The sequence below is a fragment of the Physella acuta genome, unplaced genomic scaffold, assembly GCF_028476545.2.
Source record: "Physella acuta isolate Inbredline_101_S28 unplaced genomic scaffold, ASM2847654v3 ptg000335l, whole genome shotgun sequence".
Taxonomy (NCBI): domain Eukaryota; kingdom Metazoa; phylum Mollusca; class Gastropoda; family Physidae; genus Physella; species Physella acuta.
In genome coordinates, this window is record NW_026731854.1 from 207,864 (window position 1) to 223,797 (window position 15,934).

The 15,934-nt window shown below is 32.2% G+C and overlaps 2 protein-coding genes across 5 annotated transcripts in view; one reads left to right on the forward strand and one right to left on the reverse strand.

The window, feature by feature from the left end:
- LOC131940860 (nuclear mitotic apparatus protein 1) overlaps window positions 1-10,167 on the forward strand; it is a 24,986-nt gene extending 14,819 nt beyond the window's left edge. For 3 of the 4 annotated variants that reach the window (XM_059299757.1, XM_059299759.1, XM_059299758.1), the window contains 13 exons: window positions 192-230; window positions 606-761; window positions 1,419-1,583; window positions 1,721-1,943; window positions 2,239-2,376; window positions 2,892-2,978; window positions 3,551-3,617; window positions 3,797-3,927; window positions 4,168-4,373; window positions 4,911-5,069; window positions 6,611-6,853; window positions 7,085-7,246; window positions 10,031-10,167. In XM_059299757.1, the coding sequence (XP_059155740.1) occupies window positions 192-230; window positions 606-761; window positions 1,419-1,583; window positions 1,721-1,943; window positions 2,239-2,376; window positions 2,892-2,978; window positions 3,551-3,617; window positions 3,797-3,927; window positions 4,168-4,373; window positions 4,911-5,069; window positions 6,611-6,853; window positions 7,085-7,246; window positions 10,031-10,081 (1,827 nt within the window). In that variant the 3' untranslated portion in view covers window positions 10,082-10,167. Of the gene's footprint in view, window positions 1-191; window positions 231-605; window positions 762-1,418; window positions 1,584-1,720; window positions 1,944-2,238; window positions 2,377-2,891; window positions 2,979-3,550; window positions 3,618-3,796; window positions 3,928-4,167; window positions 4,374-4,910; window positions 5,070-6,610; window positions 6,854-7,084; window positions 7,247-9,303; window positions 9,334-10,030 lie in introns of those variants that run through there. The other variant, XM_059299760.1, reaches the window with a different exon arrangement.
- Window positions 10,000-15,922, reverse strand: LOC131940862 (uncharacterized). The gene is made up of 8 exons (XM_059299762.1): window positions 14,742-15,922; window positions 14,379-14,409; window positions 14,060-14,160; window positions 13,414-13,541; window positions 13,167-13,295; window positions 12,632-12,778; window positions 12,297-12,372; window positions 10,000-11,544 (listed from the first exon to the last, which is right to left on the reverse strand). The coding sequence occupies exons 1-7, from the start codon at window positions 15,910-15,912 to the stop codon at window positions 12,319-12,321; spliced, it is 1,761 nt and encodes a 586-aa protein (XP_059155745.1). The 5' UTR covers window positions 15,913-15,922; the 3' UTR covers window positions 10,000-11,544; window positions 12,297-12,318.
- Window positions 15,923-15,934: the final 12 nt, after the last annotated feature.

Sequence of the window (15,934 nt, forward strand, 5' to 3'; positions counted from 1 at the left end):
GTCATAAATTAAAGAACTTGTTGAAAAGGAAAAAAAAAGTTATTTGCTGTGTAGCAATTACGTTCTAGTTTGCTAGATCCCCTGACTATTCAAAGAATACAAATATATTCACTTTATATAAGCATACTAGTACGAAAGATGTATTGTAATAATAAAATGTTATTTCATCTTAATCTTTAAAACTTTTGCAGGTCACCTCTTGGAAAATAAAATATGAGAAGAAACTTCAGGTATGCATTCATTGTTTTAAATACTTCATTTCATACCTTGGGTCTGTAAAAATGTATTAAAATCTTCCATTGCAAAATATATATTCACTACTTGACTATCACAGTTAATTTGAAATTAACTTCTATCATCCCTTCTATCTACAAACTCTTTCCTTTAACAGAGATATTTTTTGAGCCATTACTTCTTAAAACTGACTTAGTTGTGGAAGTTGTGAAACAGGGTGGTCAGGCTTTCAGTTTTTTTAGGGATGCTAGTAGATAGATCACATCAACATATATTTATCGTAAAGAACATTTACATTTATTATGCTATTTTGGATTCCTATTGAAAGAGATGCACAAACACAAATTGAAATAATTTTTTCCCCTCCTTAGGATGAGATCAAATATCTCCATGAACTGGAAGACCTCAGACTTCAACAGTACAATCAAATAGCTATTTATGAAGAGAAAATGGCTGAAATGGCTAGCACATTGCAGCAAGTTAAAATTGAAGAGAAAGAGTACAAGTCAAAATTAGAATATTTTATGGTAACATTTGCCATGTTCTATCCTAAAATATAAAACATGCTTTAAATAGAAAAAACACACTAGTGGATCAGAAACATGTGGATCAAAAACGTGCGTTGGGGTCGGCGTGGTCGAGTCAGTAAAGCTCATGGTTGCTAAACCAAAAAGTCTCGAGTTCGAACCCTCGGGCAGATGAGGCTCGTTAGCTGGGGACAACTACTCTTCTAGGAGAGACAACTCCAAAATCAAACAACTGCTGCCTTGTAGTTTGTTCTTGGTTGGACAAAGGCTATGGAAGCAAATCCAAAAAGAAAAACAGGCCGAAATCGGAGTCAATGGCCTCAATGGCGCATAACCAGTTGACACGTAATCCCTAATTGTGATGGAAGCATGGTCGAGTCGGCAAAAGCTCATGGTTGATAAATTCGAAAAAAGTCTCGAGTTCAAACCATCTGGCAGATAAGGCTCGATCCCTCCCAACACTAAAAATTAAGGACGAAGAAGAAGAAGAAGAAACATGCGTTGAATATATATATATTTGTTAGTTTAACTGACATTGGAGCCATCATATTCTTGGTTTTAGAAACATTACTCAGGTTGCCCCCCTCTAGTTCTGACAAGTAAAAGCCAGTTTAAAAAAAATTTTTTTTACTATTTACAAAATATTTTTTCATCCAGGTCCAAAACAGCCAGTTAGAAACAAAGTACAGGTCAGCAGTTGAAGAAAACACGGCACTCAGAGACAGAGAAAGTAAACATTTGAAGGAAAGTGACTCACAGATGAAGAAAGCAAACGAGTTCTGTAATGATTTAAGGAGACAAATTGAAGAATATAAAAAAAAGGTTGTTTTTCTTTAAAAAAATAATTTTTAGTTAGCACTAGTATGACTTATAAATGCTTATTTTAGCTTAACAATGGATAGAATTTATAGTTCTATTTTATATATTATGACTCAATTATAATTATATTTCTTTAATAGCTGGAAGACAAAGAAAATGAGTCCAAGAATTTTACTGAAATTTCTAAACGTCAAGAGCAACATGTACAAAATATGAAGGAAACTAATACCCGCCTGTCTAATGCACTGAAAATTGAACGAGATACCAATATGAAGATGCAAAAACGTATGGAAGGTCAAGCCTCAAAATTAGGAGAGATACAACTCAAGTATGAAAACATGCAGAAGGAAAATAAATTATATGGTAAGTTGGGCTTTTGTAGAAAGAGTACTATGCATGTCATCACTTTAGTAAAGAGGTAGTGAAATTGCAACTTACAAAATAGGTTTTAGAGGCAGTTCCAATTAAAGAGGGCAACATTTGTACTATAAATTCACCACGTCAAGTAAGTTTAGATGTATTTTGTTTTGGTTTGCAACCAATTTTTCTCAAGTCCATATATTTTCTACTTTTATCTATTATTATGGACCATATCGTAGTACAGATTATTTGTACAGTATAAAAACCCCAACTAAAATGAAATACATTATTTTTAAAGCTACTGAGGTGAACAGGCTGAAAACAGCATTAGACTACAGTGACAGAAAGCTGAGAGAATACCAGCACCAACTGGACCAGGCTGGCACTGCTCTGCTGGGGGATGCCTCTCATTTCCAGCAAATTATTGAAGAGGAAGGTAATCACATGATATGTGCTTTGGTGTCATTGGGTTGGGTACATTGTATTTGGCTGTACTGTATATATATTTTTTTTTCTGAGAAATTTTGCTTTGGTACCATTGGGTTGGGTATAGTGTGGTTGGCTGTATATATTGTATTTTATTTCTGGGAGACTTTGCTTTGGTACCATTGAGTTGGGTATAGTGTAGTTGGCTGTATATATTATATTTTTATTTCTGAGAAATTTTGCTTCGGCACCATTGGGTTGGGTATAGTGTGGTTGGCAGTTTATATTGTATTGTTTGGCAGGGTGTGTAGAATGCCCAACCAATTAATACTATGATTGCATTCTGTTGGTGTTTTTAATATTTTTCTAAGCCCTTAATTTAAAAGTTTTTTTAATTGAATAATGTTAAGAAGCTTTTTTTTAACTGGTTTATATTTTAATTACACTTCTTTATATTTTCTTGACAAATGTATTAAATTCAATTTCCCTATGTATTATGACTAAGGAAAATTTTGAATATTACAGAATGTGACAGTTTAGAAGATTCTATTGAAATCAAAGAACCTGTTATTTCTGGTAGAATGCTGCGCTCAAATTCCAGATTATCTTCAGGTAGTTATTTAATACACTTATGTATGTAAAAAATCTTATGTAAATAGTCTAGTCTGGGCTCACCTAAAGCATTTTTCCTTAAAAGATTAAAACTTAATTGTCCAAAAAATATTTAGTGGTGGCTTAACATGGCTTATCAGTAACAATTATTAAGTATTGTGCTTTGAATGAGATTGAACAAGGTTAGATTTTAGTCATGAGTATAAATTTGATGTGAGCTATAAGTTGTAATAAAAGCACATTACTTTATTTATTATTACTTAAACCTATTTAGGTCCATTCCTTTAAATATAATAAAGACAATTATTTACTTTCCAAGCTGTACAAGTTTATCATAAGTCTTCTACAAAATTGCTAAAAAATAATTATAAACCTACTCACCAGCAGTTTAAAAAACAAATACATGATCCAGCATTCATTACGTAGCTGTCATTACTTAATTTTCAACAACTGAGACAAAATATGAATGATGAGGCTAAAATAACCTCACAATCATGCTGTCCCATGGGTTCTAAAGTTACTGACATTGATTTGTATCAGAAATGTTTTAGAGTTGTATGATCTTTCCACAGGTGGTGAGAGCTTGTACTCCTATCCCAACGACACAACAATCTCGTCTGAAAGGCTGAACCCGAAGAGGTACATAAATAAAAAAAATGTAATAAAATTAAATTTTTGAATGTACTGTAGAGGGGGATGTGATGCAAATTTTGTTTTCCAGCTGTTCCATCTATTTCAAAATAAAACTTAGTTAAAAGAAAAACAAGTCTAATTTCTCATGTTTAATTTATGCTAAGTAAAAATCAATTTTTACCCAGGGAAACAATGGCCAGCTTAGGAGAATTAAAAGACAAATATCCCAGTGGAAAACTGCGGCAAACAGAAGATCGTATGAGTATTTGCTCTACCTCCTCGTCACAATCTATCAAATCATTAAATGGTGTACCAGGTCAGTATTTAATTAAAACAAATGTTTCTTATTTCATGGGTTTTTTAAATGTAATGTCATTTATTTAGGTAAAATAGAAATAAAATTCTAAAATGTTTTGTTTCTTTTAAACTGAAGTTGTTTTCCAAATATTTTTTTATTGACTTATATTGTTTATAAAGTATCATTTAACAAAAAATAAATGCTAGTTCTGACATGGTTTTGGTTTGGTTCAATATTTAATTTTTTTTTTTCATGCAGGAGCTTTTCTTCCAAACGCCATAATGTCCTGCGCCAATGAGCCGGAGGGTCCTGACTTTGAGTGGGACAGGCTGAGTGAGTTGCAGCGTAGAAACACAATGTATCCTCCCCACATGAAGTCGGCCTACCCTGTGGAGATGCAGGCAGTCAGGAAGGATAAGATCACCGATGATAATTTAAGAATGAGTCTCTTGCCTAATAAAAGAGTAAGGATTCTTGCAATTATTTAATATATATAATACATAAATAATACTTATATATTGTTTAATATATCCAATAAAACCTATTTCGACATTGTAGTAAATATGGCAGATGTAGTAGAGTTTGTGGTTCTGTTACCCTGGCATATGAAGTGATAGTGTGGTCAGTTCTATGCCCAGCTGCCTTCACTTTCCTTATGTGGGTCTGGTATCCATCAGAGCTGGGTGGAGTGAGGAGCATCCTAAAAGATTTTGGTTCCGGATCTGAACTCAAATCTTTAAGTTGTGCGTCCTACAGTGCAACCAATTAGTTATACATCACTATTTAAGAAGCTTATCTTGGCTGTGATATGTGCTGTATGCTACTGAGATACTATATCATATAGTTACCAGTTTTTTATGAACAAAGTTTATAATAAAATGTATGTATAAAATGACTAAACTGTACTACATTTGAAAAAGAAACAAACAGTTCACCAAATTCTGAACAGATTTGACTGAGCCAAATAAAAAATATCTGGGATATTTTCTACTCATTTTTAGGTAAGCCCTGCTAGACATACACATTCTAAAAAAGAAAAGGAAAGTGGAACTTCAAAGCAAGGAGACCAAAAGCATGATGCTAATAATACAACTTCTAAGAGGAAAGTACCAGCTAAACAACCCAGTGAAGAGAATTCAGGGCAAAGCCCTCCAAAGCAGGTAATGTTTAATTCTTTACTTTTTTAAAAAGTTAAATAACAACACTTTTATGTATTTTCTTTAAATTTTTGGTTTTAGAAATTGTAAAAAAAAATGTTGAAAGTGAGTCAAAATGATTCAAATATCATCTATTATGGTGCTCATTTTATCCTGACTAAACTAATAGCTAAGAGCACTCAAGCTCTTAGCTAAGAGCACACAAGCTCTTAGCTAACAGCACACAAGCTCTTAAAGGACAAAATGTTGGCAGTGTTTAATGTTTACCTTGTGAAACTACAATTATACAAGTGAGATCAGGGAACTAACCACAAAACCTCCACTGTACAATTGCACATCACATGAATTGTAATACTATGTGTTTTCTTTCAGAGGAAATCAGATGTTTCTCCTAACACAATAGTTTTCTACCCAGTGGTACATAAATTTACATTCAGCCTATAGAGGCCAGCTTTAGTGTTGAAGCTTGTGTATATTCTAATTTATTTAGTGCTTTTAGTTAGTTCTTTTGCAATTGGTAGTTCTTATTCAATCAGTTACCTATGCTGATTGTCTTGTCTTCAAGATCACTTGTCACAGGAAAGTTGCCAACGTATATTAAAAATATAATAAATCTTTTAAAAGGTTTAAGATGTAGATTACTCTATTAATGGTGCCTTGGATAAAATCACTGTTTAACTACTAACAATTAAAATGTAAAAATATTGGGATTCAAAAAACATAAAAAACAACTGCTGAATAGGGGAGACAACCCATGTGTTATTCAATAGGGATCAGCCTGTAACATGATTATGATTATGTCCATACATTTTTTTCCTTCAAATAAAAACAATACAGTAAATTACATGTTATTAAATGTATACTTAAAACAAGAGTTAACTGAAAATAGTTACTTCCCCTGGTGTATAAACTATTTATAAAACTTCTTGCAATCTTTTGCTACTGAGCTTCTTGCTTTTATAAGGCTGTTTTTAAAAAAAAAAAACTAACATTTGTATTTCTTGTTGGCATACATTTTCACCACATATTGATTATTATGCACTATAGCTAAAACTTTCTGTACTTGTCTAAAAGCTTTTTTGTACACTTAGTTAGCTTTAGTAGCTAAATGTAGTAGAAATTCAGCCAAATGCCATAGATAACATGCTGTGTAGGCACTATGTAGTTTGGCTCAAAGGAAATGTTTTAAAACATCTTGTACACACACTTGTAAAAAATGTGTACAGCTAATTATTATTTGTGTTGCATACATTATTAGCTTGTATACGTTTTCTAAAAGTTTTTCTCAAATGTTTCATCCATACATGTTTTTTATTTAAACATTATTTAAAAATGTAAATTATAAGAAAGAATAGAGATAGTGGCTTTTTATTATTTCCTTATGTACTAGGAGCCACTACTCCACTTATTAACAATGCTTTTAAATGAAATCTAACCTACCATATTTTTACAGCGTATGGTACATCAATACAATTAAAAAAAAAAAATTAAATGTTAAAATAAATATATTTTAGTGAATTAAAACTGTATTTGTACTTCCACAGCTGCGCACAGCCCCTGTTTACCAGAGACCTGGCCCACCTACACCAGGGAAGCAGCCACGGAGAATATCTGGCAGGTTCACGCCCTCCCACGGCATCTCTCCTTCAATGAACGGGAAGATCAAGGCTCTTGGGTCGCCCATTGCCCGACCAAACCCACGCCACACTCCAAACAAAAGGACACCTCGGCGATCACCTAGATTTGCTAACCAGAATGCATCACCCAAAACTATTAGTGAAAGTGATGTAAGTTGCTTTATTATTTTTTTTTTTTATATTTGCTAAAACGTTAACAATTCAGTATTTGCTAGAATAATTTTTATCAGAGCAAGTAATTTTTATTTTTTAAGTAGCGTCTCAAAATTTGTATACTGTTTATAATACCTGTATTTATACCTCTTTATAAAATAGATACTAAATGTTTATTGCCTTAATTATTATTTCATTGCTCATTAACAATATCATTTATATATTTAGCGCAGAGAAAGTGTTGCATTTAATATTGGTTTCACACCAATGAAGAGTAGTGGACCAAAAAGATTCCTACAGAAAACCATATTTGGCTCTAAGAGCAAAGGCAGTAGTAAGGTAGTTCCTGCAGAGCCAGCTCAGCAAGATCAGAAACACAAAGAGCCACAGGTTAGTACCCTAGGGGAGCCAGATGAGCCGTCATCACTGTGTGTGGAGTTTGGTTCTATGTATTGCAATGTGACCGATATTGAAATGGATGTTCCTTCCTTTACCACTGTGGATAAAATGGTTGAAAGCTTTTGTGTTGTGACTAATGTCAATTGTAACAAGCATGAAGCTAACGATAGGACTAGCAGTGAATATTGTGATAATAGAAATAGTTTGTTGAAGGGAGATTTGAATGTTAAAAAATTGCCAGTTGAACTAGTGAAAAATATAGACAAAACCCCAAGTCATAAGCATGTGAACACTGAGTTGAGTGGGGATTTACTAGCAGATGGTGACGTGGTGAAAACAAATTTTGAAGTTGTCGTTGGGATCAAACCATTACGGTTTGACGATTTTAACAAAGGGGCCTTAAACTGTATCAACAAAAGTGGTCGAGTTGAGAATGATTTACGTGATGTACGAGTGCCTGGGATACCCATGAAGACATCAAGCAATGAAAAAGTTAACTCTGATACACCAGTTAACCCAAAGAGTAAACATTTACCTCCAAGGAAAAGAAAGCTTGAGTTTTCTAGAGTAGATGCAGTCATAGCTATAGACAGCTGTAAGTTGACATCTGGCTTGATTCAAGTTGGTGGTAACACAGAAGTTCTAAACTCAACAGAAAGAAAGGATCGCACAGAAAAAAATGAAAATGAATCACCACTCAGAAAGAAAATAAACTTCAAGACTGAAGAGAGAATTTTAGAATCTGAAAGTAAAATGTTGGTAGGAGGTGGTGAAGATAAAGCATGCGTCACAATGAAATTAAACTTAATGCCAGAAGAGTTAATTCTAGAACCTGATGGAAAGAAAGAAGCGTTACCAGCATGTGCTGAAGAAGAAAATACTCATCTCAAAAAGAAATCAAAGTTTACAAAATTTATGGAAAAAGCTTTCCATCTAAAGAAAGCTGAAACTCAAAGCACTTGGTCCGCAGAAAAAACAGAAGTGAAACCCCTCTCATTCCCAAGACGAGAAACAATGGAAAAGAGTAGTGTCTCACAACTTCGGGCTAAATTTGAGCAACCAAATTTACAGTTACCCTCCTCAAAGTTCAGCTTCCATGGTAAAAAAACTAGCCTCAATGACTTTGTCACTGCTACAGCTAAGCAAGTGGAGAAACACGGTACCGCACCCAATATCAACACCAACCTAATGGATCAATTAAAGGATGCCAACAAATCAAACATGTCTGACATCACTGGTTTAATGGTCCAGTCCTATTTTGATAATAATCCTGGTCAGTCCAAAATTATGGAAATGCTTGAACCAACACAACCAAGGGTCATTCCCAGTGCAGTAAACACTGAACGTAAACTCACCTCGCCAGTAAAGCTGAAGTCACCCAAGAAACATAAGGGCATAAAGAAAACACCTGTCACACAAACCCAGGGTAAAGGAATGATTCACTGCCAGAGTCCTAAAACCCCCTTTCATAAGAAACTTATTCATGGCCTGAGGCCACATAATAAAGTCACACCATTAGCTGATAAAAAGAAAGCCAAAGTCACATTTTTATGAATCCTGTTGTTATAAATGTATATATTTATTTTATTTTGCACTAAGTGCAGTTGAATTCTTTTTATAATAGTAATTATTTTGGATTAGCTTAGACTGTTTAAAAATATCTTTTTATTAGTTTAATAAAACATTTTGGCTAGTCAGGTCATTGTTAATTCTTATCAAACATTTATTCTAACTGGCAAAAATACTTAAGGTTAGTAGATTTAATGTCCATTTTTTTTTTGTTAGACCTTGGTCTATCTGAGCTGTATATATATATCTCAGCCATTCCAATCACAAAACATTTTCACTGACACACTATGCATTGTTTTGTATTTGAGCGCATGATTGGATTTACCAGGCTACCAAAAACATGATGTAGGTTTAATAAGACAGTTAACAAAGGCCTGATGCTTGCTTGTACACCCTAGTATAGCCATTTCACACTGCAACATTTTGTACACACATGGAGCATTACTGTGCTGCTTCTGTTATATCCTGATTAATTTTAGGCACAAGCCCTGGAGTTTCAGGAATAAATGGTATGCAGTCTCTTATAGGCTGATTTTTTAAAATCTTTAAGGTTATGACATGCCAGCTAGTTTGATTAACAGTTTAATTATACTAATGTTGGTTCACTAACCTGTTTTGATGAAGCTACTGAACCAATTAAAAGTAAATGTTTGCCATTATAAAAAAACAACAGTCTTTTAAAAATGAACACATTATTTCGATTTTATATATTTTAATTATTCCTAGCAACTCTTACTTTTGAAATTTGGGATGCATTTCTTAAAAAAAAAAAAATAACAATAGGGCCTACATTTAATGAAGCAAATTTTTAAACAAAGCAGTTTAATACTAACAATAACAATACATTTCTACACAAGTTACATTAAAACAATTTGTTAATATGAAATTTTTTTTTTTTAAATAAGGCATGTTTTTGTGCATGTATGTTATGTTAAATAGCTATATGTACTTAACAGCAATCATTTGTGATAAAAAGCACTTCTAACATCTTTTAAGCTTTTAATATTGAACTTTTATCCCATTAGGGTTTAAATTGTAACATTTAATATAAATTTCAATGAAACTTTCTTAGTGATTTTATCAAGTTTTAGAAAAGAATTTGTATCTCAAAAATCATGAATATTTGCATGTATGTTTATTAACTTCTACACATTTTTCAATCTGTTGCAGAAAAATAACTTCTACACATTTTTCAATCTGTTGCAGAAAAATCGAAAGCCTCTTGGAATAAGAAACTTCTTGGAAACAGGCATATAAACAAGCAGCACCGGTTTTTGTATATTTGTGTACAGATGTTTTAACAGTGTAAATAGCAATGACCTCTAGTAGAGCCATAATCTGGATTTATGTAAATGGCATGTGTAATGTACAGTATAGAAAATCAGATGCCACAGTTTTATAAGAACTTAAGTAGCATTTTGGCTACTGTATATTTTAAACGTTTAAATGAAAACTTTGGTAACATTTTAACTGTAAATTTTTGAAAGTTTTTTTTAAAAACTATGCTCAACTAAAGTATGATGTTTGGGGTTGAATCAAGTTATATTTAGTTCCAGATACTACTAAAGTAAATTATGTATTATTTGCTAGTCTCAAACTTGTTTTTTTAGAGTTGCAGTCGGATGCATTTTTGTTATGTACATTTGTAAAAACCTTCATAAATTATGATATGAAATTAGTGTAAATATTAATTTATTTTTAACAGTTTTTAACTATTATTTTTCCTAATTTCTATTTTTATTTATGGTTTACCAACACTCAGATTTTTGCTTCCCTTATAAAATCATACGAGTTTTTCTAATGTACAGATCTTACACTTTCTCTGTAAAAATACCTGATCTTTTGCTACGTAGAGAATATAATTTAATAGTGATATCGATGAGTAGCATCATGTTATTTATGTAATTGTTAGTGATGTATTGTTTTTTAAACAGATATCAATGAGTATTATTAGATCTAGCACTCATCCCAAGTTATTATAGATTTGCAATCAGCTGGAACTTGTTTGTGATTGGAATGGTTTTGTAAACACAAACAATAAAAAATCTAGGATTTTCTGTCTTGTACTTTGAATTTATTTGTGCTGTATCACATTGAATTGCTTTAATATTTGCCATCTAACGTATGTTAATACAGTTAAGTTGTTTACCACAAATACATCTTAAATTAAAATATTAATACTAAAATATACTAATACAGGCCTAAAAAAAGGAATAATTCATGAACAATACTATTCATTCTTTCAATTGTCTAAAGCATTTCAATGTCTAAAAAATTCTAAAATATATTGTGCATAATTTAAAAACAAGGGCAAATTAAAATTGAACATTAAAACAACTCTGTTAAAATAATGCTAATTTTTTTTTTTACAAATTATACCAATGCCTACATTTAAAACATTTAAGGTTCAATCTAAACATTAAATTATGCTGAAATTCAAGAGTAGAATAGTTCAGATATGCTTTGAAGTTCTTTTCACAATATTCATAAGCATGTCATTTTTAAGGTTTGCTTACATATTGTTAACCAAGCTATATAATTTGAGCCCCTGTATCTCAATATTAACATGTGCATACAAAAAAAAAAACTTTCGAAAATAATTACCTAAAAATCTGTGAGACTTGTTAAAACTAAAAAAAGTTTAAAACAATTTTCCAATAATATTTAAACACTATTTTTATGAGAGCCTCCAGATACCCCAGTCCTATTTTCTTTTTTATCTGCAAACATGGAAAAAAAATTTTCAATTATAGAAATATTATACATATATTATATTAATACATTATATACACATCTTTATATATAATTCTCTTCTGGGAGCCATTAGAAAACAAGCTGCAAGCGCCTCCTTGCAGTCCCCTCTCTTTCTCTCTATCACTATCACTACCACCCCCACCCCACCCCCACATTGTCCGGTGAGCTGTGGTCACGCTAAATGTTTACAAAGCTAAATGTTTACAAATCGTAGAGCCGTAGAGCCGGGTTTCTATTAGGGGCAGATAATTTAGTTCGATTTTAAACTTACACGAGGTAACTAAGAAATAACTAAGAGGAGGCTGCTTTCACGGGGGGGGGGGGGGTGTAGGGTCGGGGTTAGGGGAAAAGGGGGGGGGGGGGTTAGTGTTTTAAAGCAAATATTTTCATTGGCAGCATTGGTACTGTCGAATTCACAAATTAGGAATTACTGAAAAGTAGAAAATAAAACAACTAAATAGCGGCGTATGATACGCTGCGGGTCGGCTCGTATATTATATTAATAATGTTAACTAGATTGACTATACAAATCATATAGAAAAATAAATTGAATGCCATACTTATCAACAAATAATTAAATGCCATACCTACTCAGGCAACAAAAAAAAAAAATGCCATACCTACTCAGGCAACAAAAAAATAAAATGCCATACCTACTCAGGCAACAAAAAAATAAAATGCCATACCTACTCAGGCAACAAAAAATTAAATGCCATACCTACTCAGATCTATGTACTATGTCACCATCCACCCAGGAAATAAAATAACAGTGATGGCCATGGGAAAAACAAATCCTATATAAAGAAGAGTAAAAAGTAAGTTATACTGTCTTGTCATACACAAAATATAAACATGTTATTGAATAAAAGACAGGTATACATTTTTTAAAATTAATCCAACAAATTTTGAACATTTCTTACACAGTTTGGACAATAGACTATTACTATTAATCACAACAGATGTGTCATATTGTATAACATTATATTTCCAACATTGTTGTTTGGACTATAGACTATTAATCAAAACAGATGTGTATAACCATATATTTCTTACATCGTAATCATAATGTGGAGCAGCATGTTCTAATTTTGGGCTTGCATCTTTTTTCTTTTTGGTGCTAAAAAACCTTCTTATACCAGACCTTTTTGAGGTTGGTTGAGACAGCATTGGTGCCAATTCTCCAGGCTTAGTTAGATCTGTCTGTAAAAAATTGGTTGAGAAAAAATAAAATTACTTTATAAGTAGCACAAACAAGTCAAATTTAACATTTTTAAAATGCAAAATAGCACAGGACTGTTTAAGGTGTTCTGAAGCACACTTAAGATTTTGTGAAAGAAAGACTATTTTGTTTTATACTAAGTTGGTTGTAAGATAAATGAAAAAAAAACCCAGTGCAGTAAAAATTTCTGACCTAATGCTTTTATCTGACTAAACAGAAACAAATAAGAATATATAATTTATTCCTCAAAAGAAAATCTATCTTTAAAAACAATTTACTACACTTTTGTTTCCTCAATATTCATGAGATTTAATTATTAAAAATAAATTACATTTTCAATTTTTAAATTACGCTCTAATTTTTACATACATGAGTAAGATTTTCTTGGTGAGAAGTGGCTGTAGTTGTGTTGTTTCTGTGGTTATATTCAACATCTCTTTCATCTACATTGATGATGTTCCATTCTGTTAAATTTAACTCGCTGGTAATTTCAACAGCCTAATGAGAAGATACAGCTTTATATATTAAAAAGCCTAGAGAAACAATTAATCAAAACCCTAAAATCAAACTGAACTATAATTTTATTTTTATTGTGTACAGCATATTTTGTGTTTACCTTATCTTCTGTCACTGAATTTAAGTGATTTTCTTGCAATAGGCCTCTAGGTTGACTTTTGGTATTGGACTCTTGGTTGTGAACAATTTTATGTTTCAAACGCCTGAACTTTTTGACATGCCTAGTGTCTATGGTGAAGTTAAAGTAAGAAAAAATAATTTGAAATTGATGGTGAGTTTGTTTTAAAACAATATTGATAAACAATAAATAAAATTAATTTGGACAAGAGAAACAAGGTTAGGACCAAGTTGCCTGGAATGGTCTTGGAAATGGCATATCTAATAGAGGGACAGCCAGCTAACTCGTAATTTGCAGTAGATATAAGTTAGATCTGCAGAGACTGGTTTTGTTAATGTAGACTGAGGAGAATGGTTAAGAGGGAAAATAAATATGAACTGACTATACAGTTCAGGAATTTGAATTGCCTGATAAGTCAGGATGAAGAGATTCCACACAATATGAAGCAGTTGTGTAATAAGCTAGAGATTTTAATGGTGGACTGTTAATATGTGACAGTGGTTGGATTGAGGGATTTTGATAATAAACATGCCAAATCTATTAAAACACATCCAAATAAACAATTTGTACAAGATATTCTGGATATAATATAACATATTGTTAAAATATAGATCACAATTGAACATACCTGAGAGATGAACATACGTGAGAAAACTGTACACTTTTTTAGGATGAATATATGAAAATTGTTCGATCGAAGGGAAGGTGAAACTGACTTGTTTAATTTTTCTGAAAATATTCAAAGCCTCAATGTAAAAGGTTTAAAAGAATTATAAAAAAAAAAAACAACAAAAACCCAGCACCATTTTAAACAATAAATTAAAACTTACTTAAAAATGTATTTCCAATCTAAAAAACAATATCACAACCTAGATAATATCAAGAATTGTATTGTCAATCTAAAAAATATAGTTATGTAATTAATTTGAGATATTTTCTAATTTTACCTTTTAGAAGATCTGTTGTTTTTACCAGCATCTGTCAACATAAACAGCAATTGAAATTGTTTACTTAAAGATTGTATGGTCAACAAACATGCAGTAAAAATACAGAGGTTTCATCAATTACCTATAACCACAGAGTAGAGTAATATTGTTTTAAAGAATAGCTTTACCCATGGCGTTGGGCAAAGGGACTGTTTTGTAGTTAACATATCAATATCAGTAACAATGACTGAATACATAAGTATTTCAATAAAAGTAGTTGTGAAAACCAAAATATAATGTTCATGACATTTTAAAATTAATTAAAATATTATGTTGAATGATTTTTACTTCTACAATAAGGAAAAAAAAAAAGTTGACAATTACCTGAATACTTGGCCAAGGGTTGCCTGGTAGCCAGTGAAACTTGCTTTGATTTATGGGATACATTGTCCATTCCCACACCATCACCAGGCAGCCTTGTAAACACATTATCATTCAACACATCAGCTTCAGATTGGGGATCAGACAGGGTCAAGTGCGCCAGATTGTACTGGTCAGTTCCCACTAATTTTGTTATGTTGATCTCATACAGGCTTAAATCTTCCTCTGTCTGGGTGGCCATTTCTGACAAAGTGACATTCTCTTTTTCTCTCATCTCACTTAAGAGCAAAGCTTTGGATTCTAGCTGTGTGCAAATATTATCAATTTCTTTTAACATTGAGAAAAGTTTGGCAGCATCTACTACACCAACTGGGGTTAAATCAGAAAAATGTTTTTCTTCTAATTGCACTTTATCCTTCATGCTGATCTCTAGTTGTCTTAAAATATTTGATAACCTTGACCCTATCTTCAGCTCTTCAAGTAATGAAAACAAATATATCATATCACTGTTTTCTTGTTTCTTTTCTAAAAGTGTACTTTGTAATGAAATGAAGTCAAATTCTGGGTTAGGACCACTATTTTTAACCTCAGCAATATTGTTTTGTTTCTGCAGTGATTTAAAAAACTGGAGTTGAAGATCATTATTTTTAAACAAACTCTCTTCAACAATCCTCTTCAAGCTGATGAACTCCAGATGAAGATTAAACATAGATCTAGACATTTCTTCATCAATATTCTTTAAGTTTGGCTTTTCCTGAATCACCTCATCATCTAGAAAGTTTAAATATTTTCTTTTCGATTCATTCTGTACAGGAGTCAGATTATGTTGTTTTATTTCTGGGCACTGCCATTTTCCAATGGGAGACAATTCATTGATCTTCATCACGCTATATTTTATTTTGTCAAGCTCTTTTTCTAATTCAGTGTTCATTTCTGTAAGCAGTTCTACAACTCCACAATTAAATGGACCCTCATGTTTCTCATCAACTTTAAACTCCTTTTTGTTTTCTATTTCTGTACTGGCAGATAACTGATTGAATGGTAAACCACCCTGCATACCACAGGGCTTAGCTCTGAAAGCTGACAACTCTTTTCTCAAAGCATCTCTTTCACACATCACCTCCTCCAGCTGTTGTTTTAACTCAACTACCTGAAGTTCAATGAAGGAATCCATCGTTTCCTCTAAGTCTTTTTCT

Bases quoted from the DNA above. Each gene is read 5' to 3' on its own strand.
- LOC131940862 (XM_059299762.1), bottom strand. From the start codon at position 15,912: ATGGATTCCTTCATTGAACTTCAGGTAGTTGAGTTAAAACAACAGCTG. The intron at 14,161-14,378 runs GTAAAATTAGAA...GAATATTTTCAG, and splicing joins AACAACAGATCTTCTAAAAG to AAAAATTAAACAAGTCAGTT. The intron at 13,542-14,059 runs GTATGTTCAATT...ACTTCACCATAG, and splicing joins CACGTATGTTCATCTCTCAG to ACACTAGGCATGTCAAAAAG.